The following is a 17,858-nucleotide window of genomic DNA, read 5'->3' as shown; positions in this document are numbered from 1 at the left end:
AACTTAAATATATCTAAATATTAAAATATTTTAATCTAAAAGACCTCCGCGAGTTGTACCGGGTGCAAAGGTGCCCATCACACTTTGCCGCGTTACCATGTTAAATAGCGATGGCCAGCCTTTGCACCAGGTACAGTCGCCATCAGATATATCGGAGCGGCCAAGGTGTTCACAATATCTGAACGCGCACTCTAATGCCTTGACAATAGAGGCGTATTCAGATATTTGTGAACACCTTGGCCGCGCCGATATATCTGATGGCGACTGTACGAACCCGCGCGAGCATCAGGGGTCCTCTCAAGATTAATTATAGCATTTACCCGTATTAATTATATCAAGCCAGATTTTCACAATGATTATATTTTCGCAGCTTTAAACCACCCGCGGCGGCCGCACCCAGACACGCGCAACGGACGACGTTAACATATCCAACACACACACACACAAACACGTCCCGTGATCCGCCTTTATACATACATACATCTTATACTATTGTTTTACCACACGTAACATTGTTTAACCTTTTCACCGCGAAAGACGTCAACTGAAGCGTGCGGCTACATTTTGACACGGTTATAGAGACGGTCATAGAGAAATGTATTAAGAATAGTGCTCACCCATACATCAGTTTTGGTACCAAAACGACTATTATTTTCGCAGTCGACATCTAGCATCGAGTAGCGGAATTATCAGTACCGCTACTCGATACTAGAATTCTCTAGTGTCGCGACTCACGAAAATTGTATTGAACAACAAATACAATTCATATTAAAAGCAGAAGGAGTTGAAAATAGAGTACCGGTTAATCCGTTTATAATATTAGCTGAAATTGTTGAGCTTTAGACTTTTCAGTCGGTGCTACATCTTTTCTCAAGTAGCAGTAGTCAGTACTGATAATTCCGCTACTCGATGCTAGATGTCGACTGCGAAAATAATAGTCGTTTCGGTACCAAAACTGATGTATGGAGTTAGCACTCTATGTATTTTTTTCTCTATGACTCGGTTCACGATGACGCGCCGCGCACGATACGAGTGGCGTTCAAAGTTACATATGTGCATAATTGTTTTCCATCGTATTTTCTCGGAAACGTTCGTATTTGTCATGCTACTTCAGTCAACCTCAGTACTTTTTGTACCGAGACTGACTGAAATAGCAAGACACGTTCGTACGTTTCCGTGAGAATACGATGGAAAATAATTATGCACTACATATGTACCTAAAATATCAAGCCATGGCAGAAAATAGTAATTTAATCTAAATCAGCGGTCGGCAACCTTTTAGCAGCCAAGGGCCACATAGTAGTTAACGGAGGTGACGCGGGCCGTACTTTGTTAACATTTATGACTTTACGAGACATTGTCGTTTGTCACTATTACATACAAAATAGCCAAGGCGGCTCTCGGGCCGCAAGTGACAGGTTCACGAGCCGCATGCGGCCCGCGGGCCGCAGGTTGCCGACCGCTGATCTAACCTAATCTAAAGTATAGATTAAGTCAACTTATGGTTTTTTTCCATAATAGAAGTACACTTTAACAATAGGTATGTTTCTTGTTATATTTTATTATAAAGGTTGATTTCGGGACTTATATAAATAAACAATAGTATAATCCTTAATATTACTTGGCCAATTGTGACAGTCAATAGTTTAGTACGTTTAAGGCATTCTTTAAATAAAACTCCGTAAATTTCCTGATGATTTTCGTCTAAAACTCACTCTCATAGTCTAATAAAACATGGTCTTCTCTTCCCAGAGTGACACAAGCCTACGTCACAATAACATGGCCGCTATGTATAGCGCTATCGCATATTATCATATAGCGCTGTCGCATGATGACGTAGGCTTGTGTCAGTCACGTGACCACGAGAAGACGGGAAGAGAGTACCAGGCGGAGTATATTATTATACCATATTCACTCTATAATTTTCACTATTCTAAAATACATTAAGAACTGTGGGTATCTTAGTATAGTGACCAGACGTTGCTGCCGCTTACCATTAAGCGGACCGTATGCTTGTTTGCCACTGATTTAGTATTGAATTAGGCCAAGAAAAGTCAGCAGCGATTTTGATAGCCCACGCAGTGCAAGTGTTATTTATACGTCAAAATTTCATAGAAGTATGACGTTTAAAATAACATTTACACTGCGTGAGCTAACGAAATCGCTGCAGACTTTTCTTGGTCTAACTTTATAAAAAAAAAATATTGCATTAATATTTTATATGGACATTTTTAAAGAACGCCTTAAAAATAACCTAAAGTCAAAGGAAAATCGCCTCCAAGGAGATCTCACATCGCAAAGGAACTAGTCATTTTTTAAAGCTAAATTGCATAGACTATAGTGATGTTTTTTTTAATATTTATTGTAACGGCTGTTAGCGGATTTCCTTTGACAACGGAATGATTAAAATAGTTTTTTTTTGGCAAGGGGTCTCTATTGAGAACATAAAGGTAACATTAGACATTTTCTTTATTTATCTTTCTTCTAAGACTAGGTCATTTATAATATGAATGTAAAAGTAAAATATAAAAACACTTACAAAACAATAAAAAATACATATAAACACATTATAAAAAACTTAACCTAGGGTGCCGCCGGCAGCGGGGCAGGGCCCAAGCTGCCGGTGGTCAGGGCCGCAGAGTGAGGAAGCGACGTACTATACGCGCCGTGTCCAAAATTACCGCCTTCTGCATCTGACCCTTGATCCAACCACCCAGCGAGAGTCTCTCTAGGTGTTGGTGGAGACTCTTCGCTATGAGACCGTTCGCTGACACGACTATCGGAACAATGATCGTCGAGTCAACATCCCAAATTAGACATTATTGTTAATATCCATAACCTACGGCCCAATTCGAAATTTAAGATACGTCAGTTAATAGATCTAGATACGATATGAATCAGATGTGTCAGTATCAAACGTGACGTTTCTTCAAACAAAAACGTCACATGTGACACTGACACATCTAATCCATAATATATATCGTTTCTAGATCTATTAATTTGACGTATCTTAAAGTTCGAAATTCGATCTGCCCTATTCGAACCTCGAATAGGGCAGATCATTAGGTCTTTGAAAAATAACCCGTTTTTTAACGCCTGTTAGTGTTAATATCAACTAAAGTTGGACCAAACTAACTCTGCATGGGTTTGCAATGGCAAAGTGTGGATGTCATCATTAATTTCAAATTTCCATGATAATATGACGTTTATAATGACATTCCCTCACTTTTTCTGTTCGAATCGGTGGAAAGTTAGCTTAGACTCTGTATGTGTGGTCACCCTACATCTCATTTACCTGACAAGGGATTTACATGATGCAATATAAAACAGTTGTAGGGTGACAATAACTTTGTATACATGATTAGTTCAAAAGTTAGTTTTGAATGATTCACGGTTAGTTTCACTAGACTTACATATGTCGGCGGCCTAGCGGCGGAGGATAGTCACATTAAACCAATATACTTATAGGTAGGATAGGTTCGTTAGGTTGCTTTAGATGCCCGAAGGGCAAACTGCCCGGAAATAGGAGCCCCGCGTGGCAGGGAACGAGTCAAAGATTTTCACGTTTCACGATATGCCTAGGAATTTCACGATATGCCTGATCTTACGATCGGCCGCCGACATATCGACCGGGATATGAACCGTGATTACTTTTCGTATTGTTTTCGAGCTCCCGATATTTCGACGCAGTTACATGCATCTTGTTCAAGGGTAAAAGGTAGTCCCATCAAAAACATTACATGTAAAAAGATGCAAGTCTCGCAGTGTAATTGTTCTACTACAAAAAAGTTTTGAGATGTTATGTGAAACCAAGTCGGTTATTTTAATCAGTGCCAGGGGGTGTTAAACCGTATGAATAAGATATCTTTAATTTTTAATACGTATAATAGTAGTAGTAGTAGTAGTAATCACTTTATTGTACACAACACAGGTTTACAAAAATAAATTACAGTAATGGAAGTACAAAGGCGAACTTATCCCTATAAGGGATCTCTTCCAGCTAACCTTCGATTAGATGAGAGGAAAACTCCAGTCAGGTCAGATAGACAAACTTACGGGATGTACAGTAATATTTAGAAAAAGTAAACTAACGTATTGTCAACTCATAAAATACATAAATAATATTATCGAATAAAATACATAAAATACATACTAGCATACATACAATACAATACAATATATATATATATATATATATATATATATATATATATATATATATATATATACAAGTTTAAAGTAGAAATAAAGGTTAGTACTTAACCAGATCACGCTGATTGGAAAGCCAAAGCTTCTTCAGACGACATAAGGAGGAGGAGGAGGGGAGTATAATGACGAGTGCCCCCGGGCACTGCCGTGCCCCCAGATCTCGCTCCATATCCCGTTCGATGTAAGTCTAGTTCAAAATTAATAGTTATTTGTTTTACAAGGGGGCAAAGTTATTGTTTAACCGCTCTTGCTAATATTGATACCCGAGCAAGCGAAAGATTCCAAAACTGAACCACGAGCGTAGCGACTGGTTCGAATAATGGAATCTTGAGCGTTGCGAGGATTTCAAAGCACGAGGGTTAAACAAAATTTGTCCCCGAGTGAAACACAAAATTTTTCAACACACCAACCCGAAGCAAATATTAAATGTAAAATATCAAACAAAATCAAACCAAATCAAATCCAAATGAATGTTATTAAATATTTATCATCCAAAATCATCATTTAAAAGTCAATTCTACCAGAAAACATAAGAAAACAACTCAAAATTTGCATTTGATTACTTTGCCTCACATGTGAATAAAATGCAACTTTGCTATCAGTTTTTGAAGTGCAAAGTAAGCCTTTCCGAGCTGGTGTGGTGAAAATAAATTTACAACGATACAACATAATAATGATATAATTAATTTACTTGACGTTATTTCTAACTATTGTTGACTATTAAATTAACGACGAAGTATCAATGTATTTAGATGACACTTCATCGTTTATGTGTATGATTTTGATTTACGTAAAAATAAAATTAATATGTGATGATTTCATTCGAAAATAAAATCGATATAAACTCAACAGAGACGCCTTGTCAGTTTACTGTAAGTTTTATAAATACAATATCATTGCTTTTATAACTTTATTTGTCGTAAGTCTAGACCTCTGACCTATTTCTAGGACCTCGGGTCCTCCTACCTATCTGTAATTATGTCTGTCAGCATCGCAGATGTCAGAATACAAGAGATATGGCACCGTTTTTGGGCATAGCATGGCTATATCTACAAAACTATTGGCAATTAATGTTAATATTCGGTTAAAAGTTGAGATAAGTAACTAATATAGACTGTTAATCTCACTCAAAGTATAAAAAAACACGCACAAATGACGTTATGACTTAATATAGACTGTACATCTGATCTATCCGACCCATCAGGGAACAATGGTGTTCCGGACTTATGGGAGGCGTTCGCGGAGCCAGAGCCAACACGTAGAGGTCCTTTTGAAACTTTAATGAGATGTAAGGGGTACACCGAGCGGATGCTGCCCTTGCCCGTGTCATGTGACGCACGCAGAGGCAGCACCCGCCAGGGTGTAAGGACTATTAAGAGTTGATGGAATCTAAAATTAACAAGGCTATTTGGCGAAAGCGATGGGCTAGAGTTAGACCAAGATAACTCTGCAGCGATTTTGATAGCATAAACTGCAAGTGTTATTTATACGTCATAATTTCATAGAAGTTTGACGTTTAAAATAACACTTGCACTAATTCTGTCACTGTCTTTATTATTACCTATCTTAACTGAAATACAGATGTAAGTATGATTTCAACGCTTATATTATGGAAATGAAATTGCGAAAGTGGCATATCTTTTGTATTCTAGCATCCATGGCCAAACTATCAAAACTGGATACAAAAAAAATTCAAATAATTTTACGTTACAACTCTTGATATTAGCGCCATCTATGAAACTCTTAGAGAAGCTTGGACATTTTAAGCGCACTAAGGAAACGTGATGTTGTTTTTTAATTAATATCTAGTTTAGTCTACAAGTACAAGAAATCTGTTATATATTATACTAGTACATGCCTGCGGCTTTGCTTGTGTTATAATGAAAAGTTTGAACTCTTCAAACAAATGTTAGTTTTTACAATTCAATGTTGTACTTAATTTTTTAATGGTTTTACCTTTAAAAATATTGATTAAGTAAAATATATATTATAAAATAAAATACAGGCAATTTGCAGACATATACAAGTATATAAGTGATTGTCTCCATAAGCAATAAGAAATACTTTCATCCTGTAAAATAGTTGTCAAACCTATCATAATAGTTATTTTGTCTCCGTTTTAAGGGGCCCACTGATTAACAGTCCGCCGGACGGTATCGGCCTGTCAGTTAGAACAAAATTTTGACAGTTCCGAACAAGTGACAGGCCGATACCGTGCGGCGGACTGTTAATCAGTGGGCCCCTTTAATTACAGATGTCTTATGCGTGCCGACATATATGTACTATACATATGTAGCGCATAATTATTTTCCATCGTATTCTCACGGAAACTTACGAACGTGTCTTGCTATTTCAGTCAGTCTCGGTACAAAAAGTACTGAGGACTGAAGTAGCATGAAAAATACGAACGTTTCCGAGAAAATACGATGGAAAACAATTATGCACATCTGTATAGTTATGATGTAAGTACCATGTTATTGTACAAAATATTAAATATGTCAAAAGGTCCAATTATGTGTGGGGCAGAATTAAAAAAGATTTTAGAGCGTTGTGGCACTTTTGGCTTTCCATGTGAGAAGGGGAAGGGGGGTAAGGGGCTTCTCTGGTGAAAGCCACATAAAAAAGTTTTGGGCAATTCTCGGGATTAGTTGCCAAGCAGACCCGACTTAGCTTGGTCTGACTATAGAAATATACAACCAACAATATACCTATAAGATAGATTTGTGGCAGTAAAGGTTGACCTTACAGTGTGAACACCTCCTTACATTATAGTACATCACAAAATATTTCGCTTACAAAATCACTCTTGTCGGCATGCATATTGTTTCTGTAAGTTTCTATTGTGTGTTGCTTCACTCGCGCTTGGGCTACTTGACAAGCTAGAATTACAAATATGTGATTTTGAGTTATTTAGTTTATAAATATTCAGGCGGTGCCACAGACAAAACATCCTCCAGACTGAGCATAGTCGCGCTAGTCGCGCTACCCCCTCTGCCACGCGTACGGTAATTTTACTCCATGTCCGAGTCGAAAGTGTCCTTGTGTGACGCCCGTGTCTTTGAACGGACCAATCACGGCACGGGACTCGCTCACCTCGTCCCCCGCACCCCTGTATTTTTGGCAGCATCGGTTTCATGAAATAATAGGGATGTTTCCTCTACTTAAAATAAGTTATTTCACACCGTACACGGAATAAAGGCCAGATAATAATCAGAAAAACATAGGCAGCAGTTATTTTAAAGCACTATTTCTATTTAATATATCGGATTGAAATATAAAAAGTAGGTGAGTTGACTGTGACGTCACTACATTAGTTTTCATATAAATTCCATATTAGCAAATCGTTTTGACAGTTCTAAAAATAAAGCTGATTTTACTAGTAGGAATGTAGCCTATTGCTCTAAGGGGCTATTCATAAATTACGTCATTTCAAATTAGGGGGGGGTCTGGACATCGGATGACGGTAGCTTGAAGTAGGAGGAAATGGGGTCATTTGATGCATGATTTTTGGATGATTATAGGGGGGGGGGGGGTCAAAAATAGTCAAAAATCGATTACGTAATTTATGGACAGCCCCTAAGCTCCGTCTAGAGGATTCCTAGTCTTATGTGTGAACAGCACTGGCTATTTAAGCTGTGGTATTCGTATTTGTGCAAATTGACTTGTCAATATAGTTCGCGAGATTCTGGAGACAACTTTTTTAGAGCGACGGGTGTGACTACTATAGTTCGTTTTTTTTAGCATTAGAAAGAACTTGCAAGAAGGTAAGCGATCTTGATATGTCTTTTAATTGAAAAACGCTTTTTAAAATTCAAAAACTATTACTTATGAAAGCAGAAGAATATAAATGATCGTAATAGATTCATAATTGTTACATATTTGCAGTAACTTATTTTTAAAATGTGTTTTTCAATTAAAAGACACATCAAGATTGTTTACCTAATTTCTAATGCTAAAAAAACGAACTTAGGGTGGTTCATGTTTGTATGGGAAAAATTCAAACTCCAGCTAGAAGAAGCGGCACCCTCTCATTTTGTTACACTTGTTCTGTTGACTAAATATGCCAAATTTTGTAATCTTATCTCAACTACAAGGGGGTGCTCAAACACTTTGAAATTTTTCAAAGTTGTATGAAATCCAAAAAAATCAAGTTATTATTTTTTTGAGTTTTATGTAAGTAGTAGTTTTCACATTATTTAAAAGTGTGATTTAAAAGTTATTTGGCGAAAAACCATTTATATTTCTATTTTTTATGATTTTTTTAGGTGAAATTCTAAAAATCTTACTTTTGAAAAATTATAAAAAATAGAAATAAATATGTTTTTCTACTTTAAAACTTATAAATCACATGTGCAAATAATGTGAAAACAGATACTTAAATAAAATTCTGAATAATAAATACTTGTTTTTTTTTGGTTTTCATACAACATACAAAATTTTCGAAGTGGTTGAGCACCCCCTTGTAGTTGAGATGAAATTACGAAACTTGGTGTATTTTATCAGCTTAATAAGTGTAACAAAATAATCCCCTTATTTCCCCGCCCCGTCGGAAAAAAATGTTTTTTAAACCACCCTAGTGACTGCCCTTTTTTTGTTGCAACAATTGTCACTAGATGGCGCTGCTTGTCGTTTAGATGACGCTATCGTTTGTTCTCCGTAGTTTACTTAAGGTGGTTCGCTTTTCATACAAAATTCAATCAAAGCTCATTAAGTAACTACACACTATTAGTACACAAATATTTCCGCATTTATCTTCTTTCGAATATTCGTTTGCGCGAAATTAACAGGAAAACAATGTTTCATACAGAAATCATGCAAACATCATAGTTAACTTTTCATCAATTTTACGTATGTGTGTGTCACAAATGTCGTGTACAGATACATTTGCGACGTTGCCATACCATTTCCGACGTTGCCGGGCTGACCACGGCTCGAATTTGGAGTGCCGTCATGTTTAGTGCAATTTTGTTGACACTGATATTTGACAGGTAGTTAATTGACCTAAGCGAGAAGTTCGTCAGCTTAGCTAAGAACTATCATGGCGTGTTATGCAAACAGTCGCTTTTTTGCTTGCAAACGGAAGATTCCCGGTTCGATCCCCAGTCATTGTATGCTGGAACATAACTTTTTGTATTTTTGTTACACCTAAATTTCGTATTGTTTTTTTTATTTTTATTTAATTTTTCTTATTATCATAAATCGATTATTAAGTATGGGCTACACGTATTCTTTTATTTTTACAAAAATAATTAGATATTATACTCTACCTAATCTCTCTGATTTTTACAATCAGGACATCCTCACTGCAATAAAAACCGGGCAAGTGCGATTCGGACTCGCGCACGAAGGGTTCCGTGCCATAATGCAAAAAAAAAAAAAACAAAAAAAGCAAAAAAAAAACGGTCACCCATCCAAGTACTGACCACTCCCGACGTTGCTTAACTTTGGTCAAAAATCACGTTTGTTGTATGGGAGCCCCATTCAAATCTTTATTTTATTCTGTTTTTAGTATTTGTTGTTATAGCGGCAACAGAAATACATCATCTGTGAAAATTTCAACTGTCTAGCTATTACGGTTCGTGAGATACAGCCTGGTGACAGACGGACGGACGGACGGACGGACGGACGGACAGCGAAGTCTTAGTAATAGGGTCCCGTTTTACCCTTTACGGGTACGGTACCCTAAAAAGAAGTGTATAAAATTTCCTGTGGTTAAAAATAATGGATTTTGTCTATGAATGAAAAACACAATTATTATTATAGTTTGTTTTTTTTTTAGCATTACGTAGAAATAAGGTAAACAATCTTGACGTGTCTTTTAATTGAAAAACACATTTTAAAAATAAGTTACGGCAAATATGTAACAATTATAAATCTAATACGATCATTTATATTCTTCTGCTTTCATAAGTAATCGTTTTTGATTTTTAAAAAACCTGATAACACTGAGTATGTGGGGGAAGCGCTGCTGGCCTAGCGGAAAGCAATTCGGAGGTCGTGGGTTCTAACCCCGGCTCGTACCAATGATTTTTCGAACTTTTGTACGAAATAGCATTTGATACCTATTTATACACCGATACCTATTTTTCGGTGAAAGAAAACAATGTGAGGAAACCGGACTAATCCAAATAAGTTTACTCTCTGGGTTGGAAGGTCAGGGCAGTCGCTTTCGTAAAAACTAGTGCGCATGCCAATTCTGGGATTAGTTGCCAAGCGGAGATTGAATATCTGGGAGACCGACCAAAGCTTACAAAACAATAACTCAAAAATGCGCGTTTTCTCATAGACCTAGCTAAGAGATCAAACCCCTTATAGCAAATTTCATCAAATCGTTAGAGCCGTTTCTGATACCATCCAAATATATAAATAAATAATTATATATCTAATAATTGCTCGTTTAAAGGTAAGATAACACAAAGGAGAAACAAAAAGAAATTACCTACTCGCACCAGTCTTGAACCCCAATCCTCTTGCACGTATTTCCACGAACATACCGTTACGCTATTGCAACATACTTACGTTGTGTGAAATTGTCTACTACAAGGATCACGGAAACACTGTTTGCATGTGTGAGTAATAGTAGGAAAAAGCGTGACAGCAACACTCCGTCGAATTAAAAAGGTGGTTTTTGCACAATGAAGTATTCAATGTTTATTTTAATAGTTCAATATTTACTTAAAGAGTGCGCGAAACATACTTTTAAGTATACAAATACCAAGACCATTTCACAAAAAAATAAAATCTGAAATTTTGCAAAAGTGGTGCCATCTAGCGAGAGTTAAGTTTTGAGTAACCTAGGCGAACCACCTTAAGGTTGATGCAACCACGATAAATGTTACTATCATAATCCATGTTATGATGATAATCATCAATTTTTGAATTCGATCTTACTAATTCCAGTAAGAACGAACATAATTATCATTGTAAGGGTAAGGCCACACAAAATTGTAGAGTTAGACCAAGAACGTTTGGAAACTTACCCGTGTTTAAGGGATTTTCTTATTTTTCCGAAAGTTAGAAATAAGAATGACAAGCTTATTAATTGAAAAAAAGCCGGACAAGTGTGAGTTGGAGTCGCCCTACGAGGGTTCCGTACATAAAAATAGAACCCTAAAAACGTATTTTCCTAAATAAGTTTTAAGCAGTTTTGTGGCGATCCATACAAAATGAATAGTGCTTTGTTAAGTTATATGAATAAGGGGGGGGTAAATCCTGAATATTTGTATTTGACAGCTTGTCAAGTCGCTCCGCCGCGCTACAAACTGTCGTGACAGTTGACAGTTCGACTGTCAAATTGTAAGCAACGTCCGTAGAGCGGTAATTTATATGGAAGTTTATTGTAACGTGTAGAGAGTATATAATTGTTAATATTAAAGATTTTAGCGTATGTCATGTTTTTTATTATAAAAGTGTCATATTACCAACCTAGGTTAGGATGTCTTTACACTGATACCTTTAAGAGCGTACCTGCCAGTGGCGGCGCGTCAAACATATCCATAGGCAAGCCGGGGCTAATTTGGCTTACATATTTCCTTTACAACTCTGCTCAAACGTCCAAAAACAGGCAAGCCGGTGGGAATCGGCTTTTATGGACGCGCCGCCACTGGTACCTACTCCCATCTTAAATACCGGCATCTAAATTGTGCCATATAGATCGAGGGTTAACCTTTTCGACGCCAAAGACGGATATATCCGAACCGCAGGCCCAACGCCAAAGACGTATTAATCCGTCACTGACCACAGAGCAACATGGATCTACGTGCAAATGCATAAAGTTCAATTTCAGTTTTCACAATTCGGAGACGTGTCCTGGCGTCCGAGTGACAGATTTTGTTTGACATGGCGTCGAAAAGGTTATGAACTCGTCTTAAACTCTCTAGAGCCATCTATGGACATTCATAAGAACTATTCGCCCTACTAAACCTGTGATGTGAGCTACTGGCGTTTGCATTAATCTTTCTAGTTTCATTCATTTAATCATTCTACTCGACACTAGATGTCGCTACGTGACAAAGTAATTTGGTATTAACAGTTTGAATAGGTGGCGCTGAGATCGCAGCACTGTGACAATGTTTCCATTGTGGTGGCAAAAAGTGAATTTATAGAGGTCACTAGATGCCGGTGTTATTCAATTTACGCGCGTTATTTCGTAGTCAACAATCTAACGTCAAGTAGCGGAACTATCAGTACCGCTACTTGACACTAGATGGCATAAGTGTCGCTACTAACGAAACATGTACTGCTAAAACAATTAACAACTAATATTAGAAGCAGAAGGAGTTGAAAATAGAGTTTCAAGTATTCCGGTTATAATATTAGCTGGACATTGTTGTGCATTAGAGTTTTGTTCGCCGCGACATCTATTGTCGACTAGCAGTACGGATATATTCCGCTATTTGACGCTAGATGTCGACTACGAATCAATTCAAATGTATAAATATAAGAAAATGTGACGACACTACAGTATTGCCACTTTTTAATTAATACTCTTTTTTTTTTCAGACTACTGAAAATCGTAATTCAAGACCAAAAAAACTAAGACAATGTTGCCACTTTTTACTAGCGCGTCTAGTATTTATGTAAAAATAAGTAAATTAAGTACTTTTTTAAATCGTAGGTGTAAAATTACCAATTAATAAATTATCTTAGCGTGTTTATTAATAAAAAGGAATTTACTATTTTACAAACAAATAATTACAGTGGCAACACTGTCTTACTTTTTTTGGTATAGAATTACGATTTTCAGTTTAGGTCTATAAAATTCGTGCATTTAACTCATTTATTTATTTTTATTTATTTATTATTCAGGTAATTACAACACAATATCTTAACTTAATTACAAAAGTATCGATAAACCAGTAAGGTTTGTCTCGATACTCCATCCGCGGTAGATTTTATACAAGAATATCTTTAACAACAACTTAACATATTTATTTACCTTAAGTGCCCTGTCGACATCTATACATTTATTCAGGGCAGGTATTATTAATTTATTCAGTAGGCCAAGCAATAAGAAGTTATAGAGGGAAATGTTAGGAACACAATTTTTGACTACGTAACTTTGTTTGGACAAGTTAGGAGGTGAACATATCAAAAGTCCCCGGCCGTAGCCCCGGTGCTGGGGGGTAGAGGGGGGAAAGAAGGTCTCATTTTTCGATTTTTCACTTATATCTTGGAAATTTTGCGTCTTAGCGACATGACTACTAAGACAAACTAAAAGCTGATAAAATTTGTTACAAGTTTTATTCTGTCAAGTTTTTCGATATGTTGAATAGTTTTTGAGATATCCGCTCTTGAAAGTTTATTTAGGGCTTTCAATTTTATCTTGATATCTACATTAGTGACGCTGCTAGACCGTGTTTGGTATCATTTTCGTATAAATCGGGGGTGCTGAATTCAGTTTTGGTATCACATTGACACCATTCCTAAGAAAAAACATATAAACTTTAAACAAATACCTTTTTTTTTTAATTCCTCTTCACGCTTAAACCGCTCAACCGATTTAATTGAAATTTGGTATACAGATATTTCGAGTCCCAAGACAGGACATAAGATACTTTTTATCTCAATAATCATCCTTTAAAGTTGTGAAATGGAGTATGGGGGGAATTCAACTTCGTCGACGAAACTGAATTCCTGAGGTTAATACTGCTCAAGGTAAGGTTTGAAGTCATGTTTGGTATCACTTTCATCGAAATCACAGATGTATTCCGTCCTAAATTTCATCTAAACCGGTTCAGCGGTTATTGACTCCCCATACAAACTTCCACCCCACTTTTCACACCCTCAAAAGATGCTTTTGGTTATAAAAACTATCCTATGTCGTGTGTCGAGATTTAAACTATTTCTATACCAAATCTCAACAAAATTGGTTCAGCGGTTTAAGCGTGAAGAGGGATTTAAAAAAATATTTATTTTTAAATTTTGGTTTTACTTTGGAATGGTGTCAATATGATACCATAAATGAATTCAGCACCCCCGATTTATACGAAAATGATACCAAACATGGCCTAACAGCTTCACTGACGTAGATATCAAGATAAAATTAAAATCCCTAAATAAACTTTCAAGAGCGGGTATCTCAAAAACTATTCATGATATCGAAAAACTTGACTGGATAAAACTTGTAACTAATTTTATCAGCTTTCGGTTTGTCTTAGTAGTAATGTCGCTAAGACGCAAAGTTTCCAAGATATCAATGAAAAACCGAAAAATTCGACCTTCTTACCCCCCTCTACCCCCCAGCAGCGGGGCTACAGCCGGGGACTTTTGATATGTTCACCTTCTAACTAGTCCAAACAAAGTTACGGAGTCAAAAATTGTGTTCCTAGCATTTCCCTCTACAACGTTTTTTGAGCATTCATTTCCTGACCTACAGGGATTTAGGGTCTAACGCAATATCCTATACCTTACGTATTAATACGGGTACTTAGTGATACCAGAGATATATATAACTCCGTATAAGATAAATAAAGTCTAAGAAAAAAACGTGCCTCGGAAATCAAGAAAAAGTCATTCTCGAATAGATGGCGCCATTACCTTTGGCCTATTCTCGGCTAGATGGCGTTGACGACACCGTTTGATATTTAACAATTTTAACACATATCAGTAAAAGAACATGGGTCAGTATGGAACAATAAAAATTAAAAATCATTTATCCGTAAACACATTTTGATTAATTTATACATTTTCAATTTTATTTTAAGTTTTAATCGTGTGTCGATAGATGGCAGTAAATGTACCATGACTACAAAATTTACTTTGACAATAGCCCTCTATACTATATATTCTCTTTGGTGATACGTTATCGGAGCTAATACGGTAGCACTTACTGTCCATTAATACGATAACGATATGTGATTTAACCTTTTGGACGCCAATGACCGATATATCCGCACCGCAGTTCCAACGCCAAAGACGGATTAATCGGTCACAGACCACAGAACAACTTAGACTGTGCATATGCATAAAGTTCGATTTCAGTTTTGACACCTCGGTGACGTGGCGTCCGAGTGACAGCTTTTGTGTTTGACACGGCATCGAAAAGGTTAAATACATATGAGCTTATAACCCGTATTTAACCGACTTCAGCCGTGTTTAATAGCCTTCAGGAAAAAAGGCGATGTTTTAAAAAAATCGCACGTGGGCTTAAACTGTGTTCGCGTCTTTTCTGTAGACACCCAAAAGTTAAGGGCTATAAAGGTTAATTTTCTTATTTAACCCTTACCCACATGAAAATCCTTTTATTTTGATAAGTATGATAAAATCATTACATACTTGGGTCAAACAGAAAACTGTTACGTGTTTCCTGAAGACATACACAAGAGTTAAGGGCTAAAAAGGTTAATATGGAGGAGAGAAAACTAGTGTGTTCGCGCGAACTGTACATTTTTCTCTCCTGTGGGCAATAGTTAACAGCTTGTGGGCATGTAAGTAATGATATTATCATAGTTTTCTAAATACGTTTCACGTGGATAAGGGTTAAATAAGAAAATTGACCTTTATAGCCCTTAACTCTTGTGTATGTCTACAGGAAAGACGTAACACAGTTTTCTGTTTGACCCACTTACATGCCCACAAGCTGATAATATTAGGCACAGGAGAGAAACCTTGTGTGTGCGTCCGAACTGTAGGTACAGGTTTTACATTTCCTTTATTTTATTTCAGTACTAGCGACCTGCCCCGGCTTCGCACGGGTTAGCAAATTATACACCTAAACCACAGAATAAATAATAGTACTAAGTACAGAAGACTCACTCTCTAACAAAACGCGTCTGTTACGATCAGCACAGATATGGCCGCTAGGTGGCGACAGCGCCACGCGCGGCTTATGGCAAACCCCAAAATTGGGGCCGAACGGATGTACTTTTAGCTACCTGTAGCAAAGCGAAGAAGTTGCGGAGTAGGTAAGACACGCCTGCCTAAACCACAGAAGAAATAATAGTACTACCGTACAGAAAGGACACTTCCTACAAGCAGAGTTCGACCGAAGTCAGGAGTGTCTCCCCACTGCTTAAACCTAAACTTTCCTTGATAGGTAGGTGAAAAGGGTCTCTATTGTTTCCCAAATGGTTTTAAGTCATAATATATTGTTTGTCCGAATTTTCGTAAGTCATAATTGATTTTTTTCAGAAACACGTAACTTTTCAAGATTGCCATAAAACAAACCTAACCTAACCTAACCTGCCTACAGAATCATCATCATCATCATTTCAGCCTATATACGTCCCACTGCTCAGCACAGGCCTCCTCTCATGCGCGAGAGGGTTTGGGCTATAGTCCCCACGCTAGCCCAATGCGGATTGGGGACTTCACACACACCTTTGAATTTCTTCGCAGATGTATGCAGGTTTCCTCACGATGTTTTCCTTCACCGAAAAGCTAGTGGTAAATATCAAATGATATTTCGTACATAAGTTCCGAAAAACTCATTGGTACGAGCCGGGATTTGAACCCACGACCTCCGGATTGAAAGTCGGGCGTCATATCCACTCGGCCACCACTGCGCCCCCTGCGCACTGGGCGCCTACAGAATAACCTTACGAAAATCCTGAAAAGTTAACGGTTTCAGTTTTATGACTAACGATAATATGACAAACAATACATTATGACTTAAAACTTTATGGGAAACAAAGGGACCCCAGGTGAAAACCGCATGATGAAGCAAATCCGTTCAGAAGTTATTGAGTATATCGCGAACATACACACACACAAACAGACAGACGCTGCGGAGGATTTTTAGGGGCCCACTGATTAACAGTCCGCCGGACGGTATCGGCCTGCCAGTTGTTCGGAACTGTCAAAATTTTGTTCTAACTGACAGGCCGATACCGTCCGGCGGACTGTTAATCAGTGGGCCCCTATATTGGTCAATCAATAATCTCTATTTGGAATATTATCAGCGCTAATACGGTAGCACTTACTGTCCATTAAGTGATAAGTTGATAAAATAATACGATTTACTCTTGTTTGGCCGCCATTTTGTATTCTACCGGTTACACCAGTCAACAAAGAATTCTCAAAATCCTACATCGCGCTATCAAAGTTTTTCTATACAAAAAATATATTACAGGTATAAAATTACAACATCTTTAGGTACATTTCGCAATATTAAAAACTATTTATTCACTGAAAGCAGGGACCTAAGTGCGGATTTGCTCACTGTTTTCTAGCAGTAATCGACGCAAAAAAGCAGGAACATTTAACATTTAGGTACCACCCGAGACAACAAATTACGAATACCTAAATAGGCAGTATTACTGCAATGTTCTACCGCCAGAGTGCAGCACTAATTTGTTTAAACCATGGAGTAACTTATACATACTAGGCCTTAAACAGTTTTTTTACAAGTTTTCATTATGACATTGATGCACCAAGGCGGTTTCTTTACAGGTGGCCTACCGCGAAAAGCGAAAATCGAAATTCCTTTATCTGCCTCTCTATTGATCGAATAAGCAAGAGTGATAGAGAGGCAGAAACCGAACTTTCGACTGTCGTGTTTGACGGTAGACCATGATGACCATGATGTGTCATTGATGTTTGTTTACTGTATGTGCTAGTGGTGCCACTTACGCAGAGCTTTGCCTAATATTCCCTATTGACAACTCATCATCAAAATTATGGAGTGTAGAAGTAAATCTCTATACCTT

General features: G+C 37.3%; 2 protein-coding genes and 1 long non-coding RNA gene across 3 annotated transcripts in view; 2 read left to right on the top strand and 1 right to left on the bottom strand.

The window, feature by feature from the left end:
* The window catches only part of LOC134676793 (uncharacterized), a 122,290-nt gene extending 120,890 nt beyond the window's left edge, over positions 1–1,400 (top strand). The window contains exon 35 of the mRNA XM_063535174.1: positions 371–1,400. Within this exon, the coding sequence (XP_063391244.1) occupies positions 371–423 (53 nt within the window). The 3' untranslated portion in view covers positions 424–1,400. The remainder of the gene's footprint in view (positions 1–370) is intronic.
* Positions 1–17,858, bottom strand: part of LOC134677080 (protein seele) — a 222,735-nt gene that overhangs the window by 98,118 nt on the left and 106,759 nt on the right. The gene's annotated exons all lie outside the window — the stretch shown is intronic.
* On the top strand, positions 6,408–11,596 carry LOC134677167 (uncharacterized). The gene is made up of 2 exons (XR_010099993.1): positions 6,408–8,879; positions 11,023–11,596. It is a non-coding gene; the product is annotated as an uncharacterized LOC134677167 (long non-coding RNA).

Source organism: Cydia fagiglandana, chromosome 25, assembly GCF_963556715.1.
Source record: "Cydia fagiglandana chromosome 25, ilCydFagi1.1, whole genome shotgun sequence".
In the NCBI taxonomy this organism is placed as follows: domain Eukaryota; kingdom Metazoa; phylum Arthropoda; class Insecta; order Lepidoptera; family Tortricidae; genus Cydia; species Cydia fagiglandana.
This window is presented reverse-complemented; position numbering and strand designations above follow the sequence as displayed.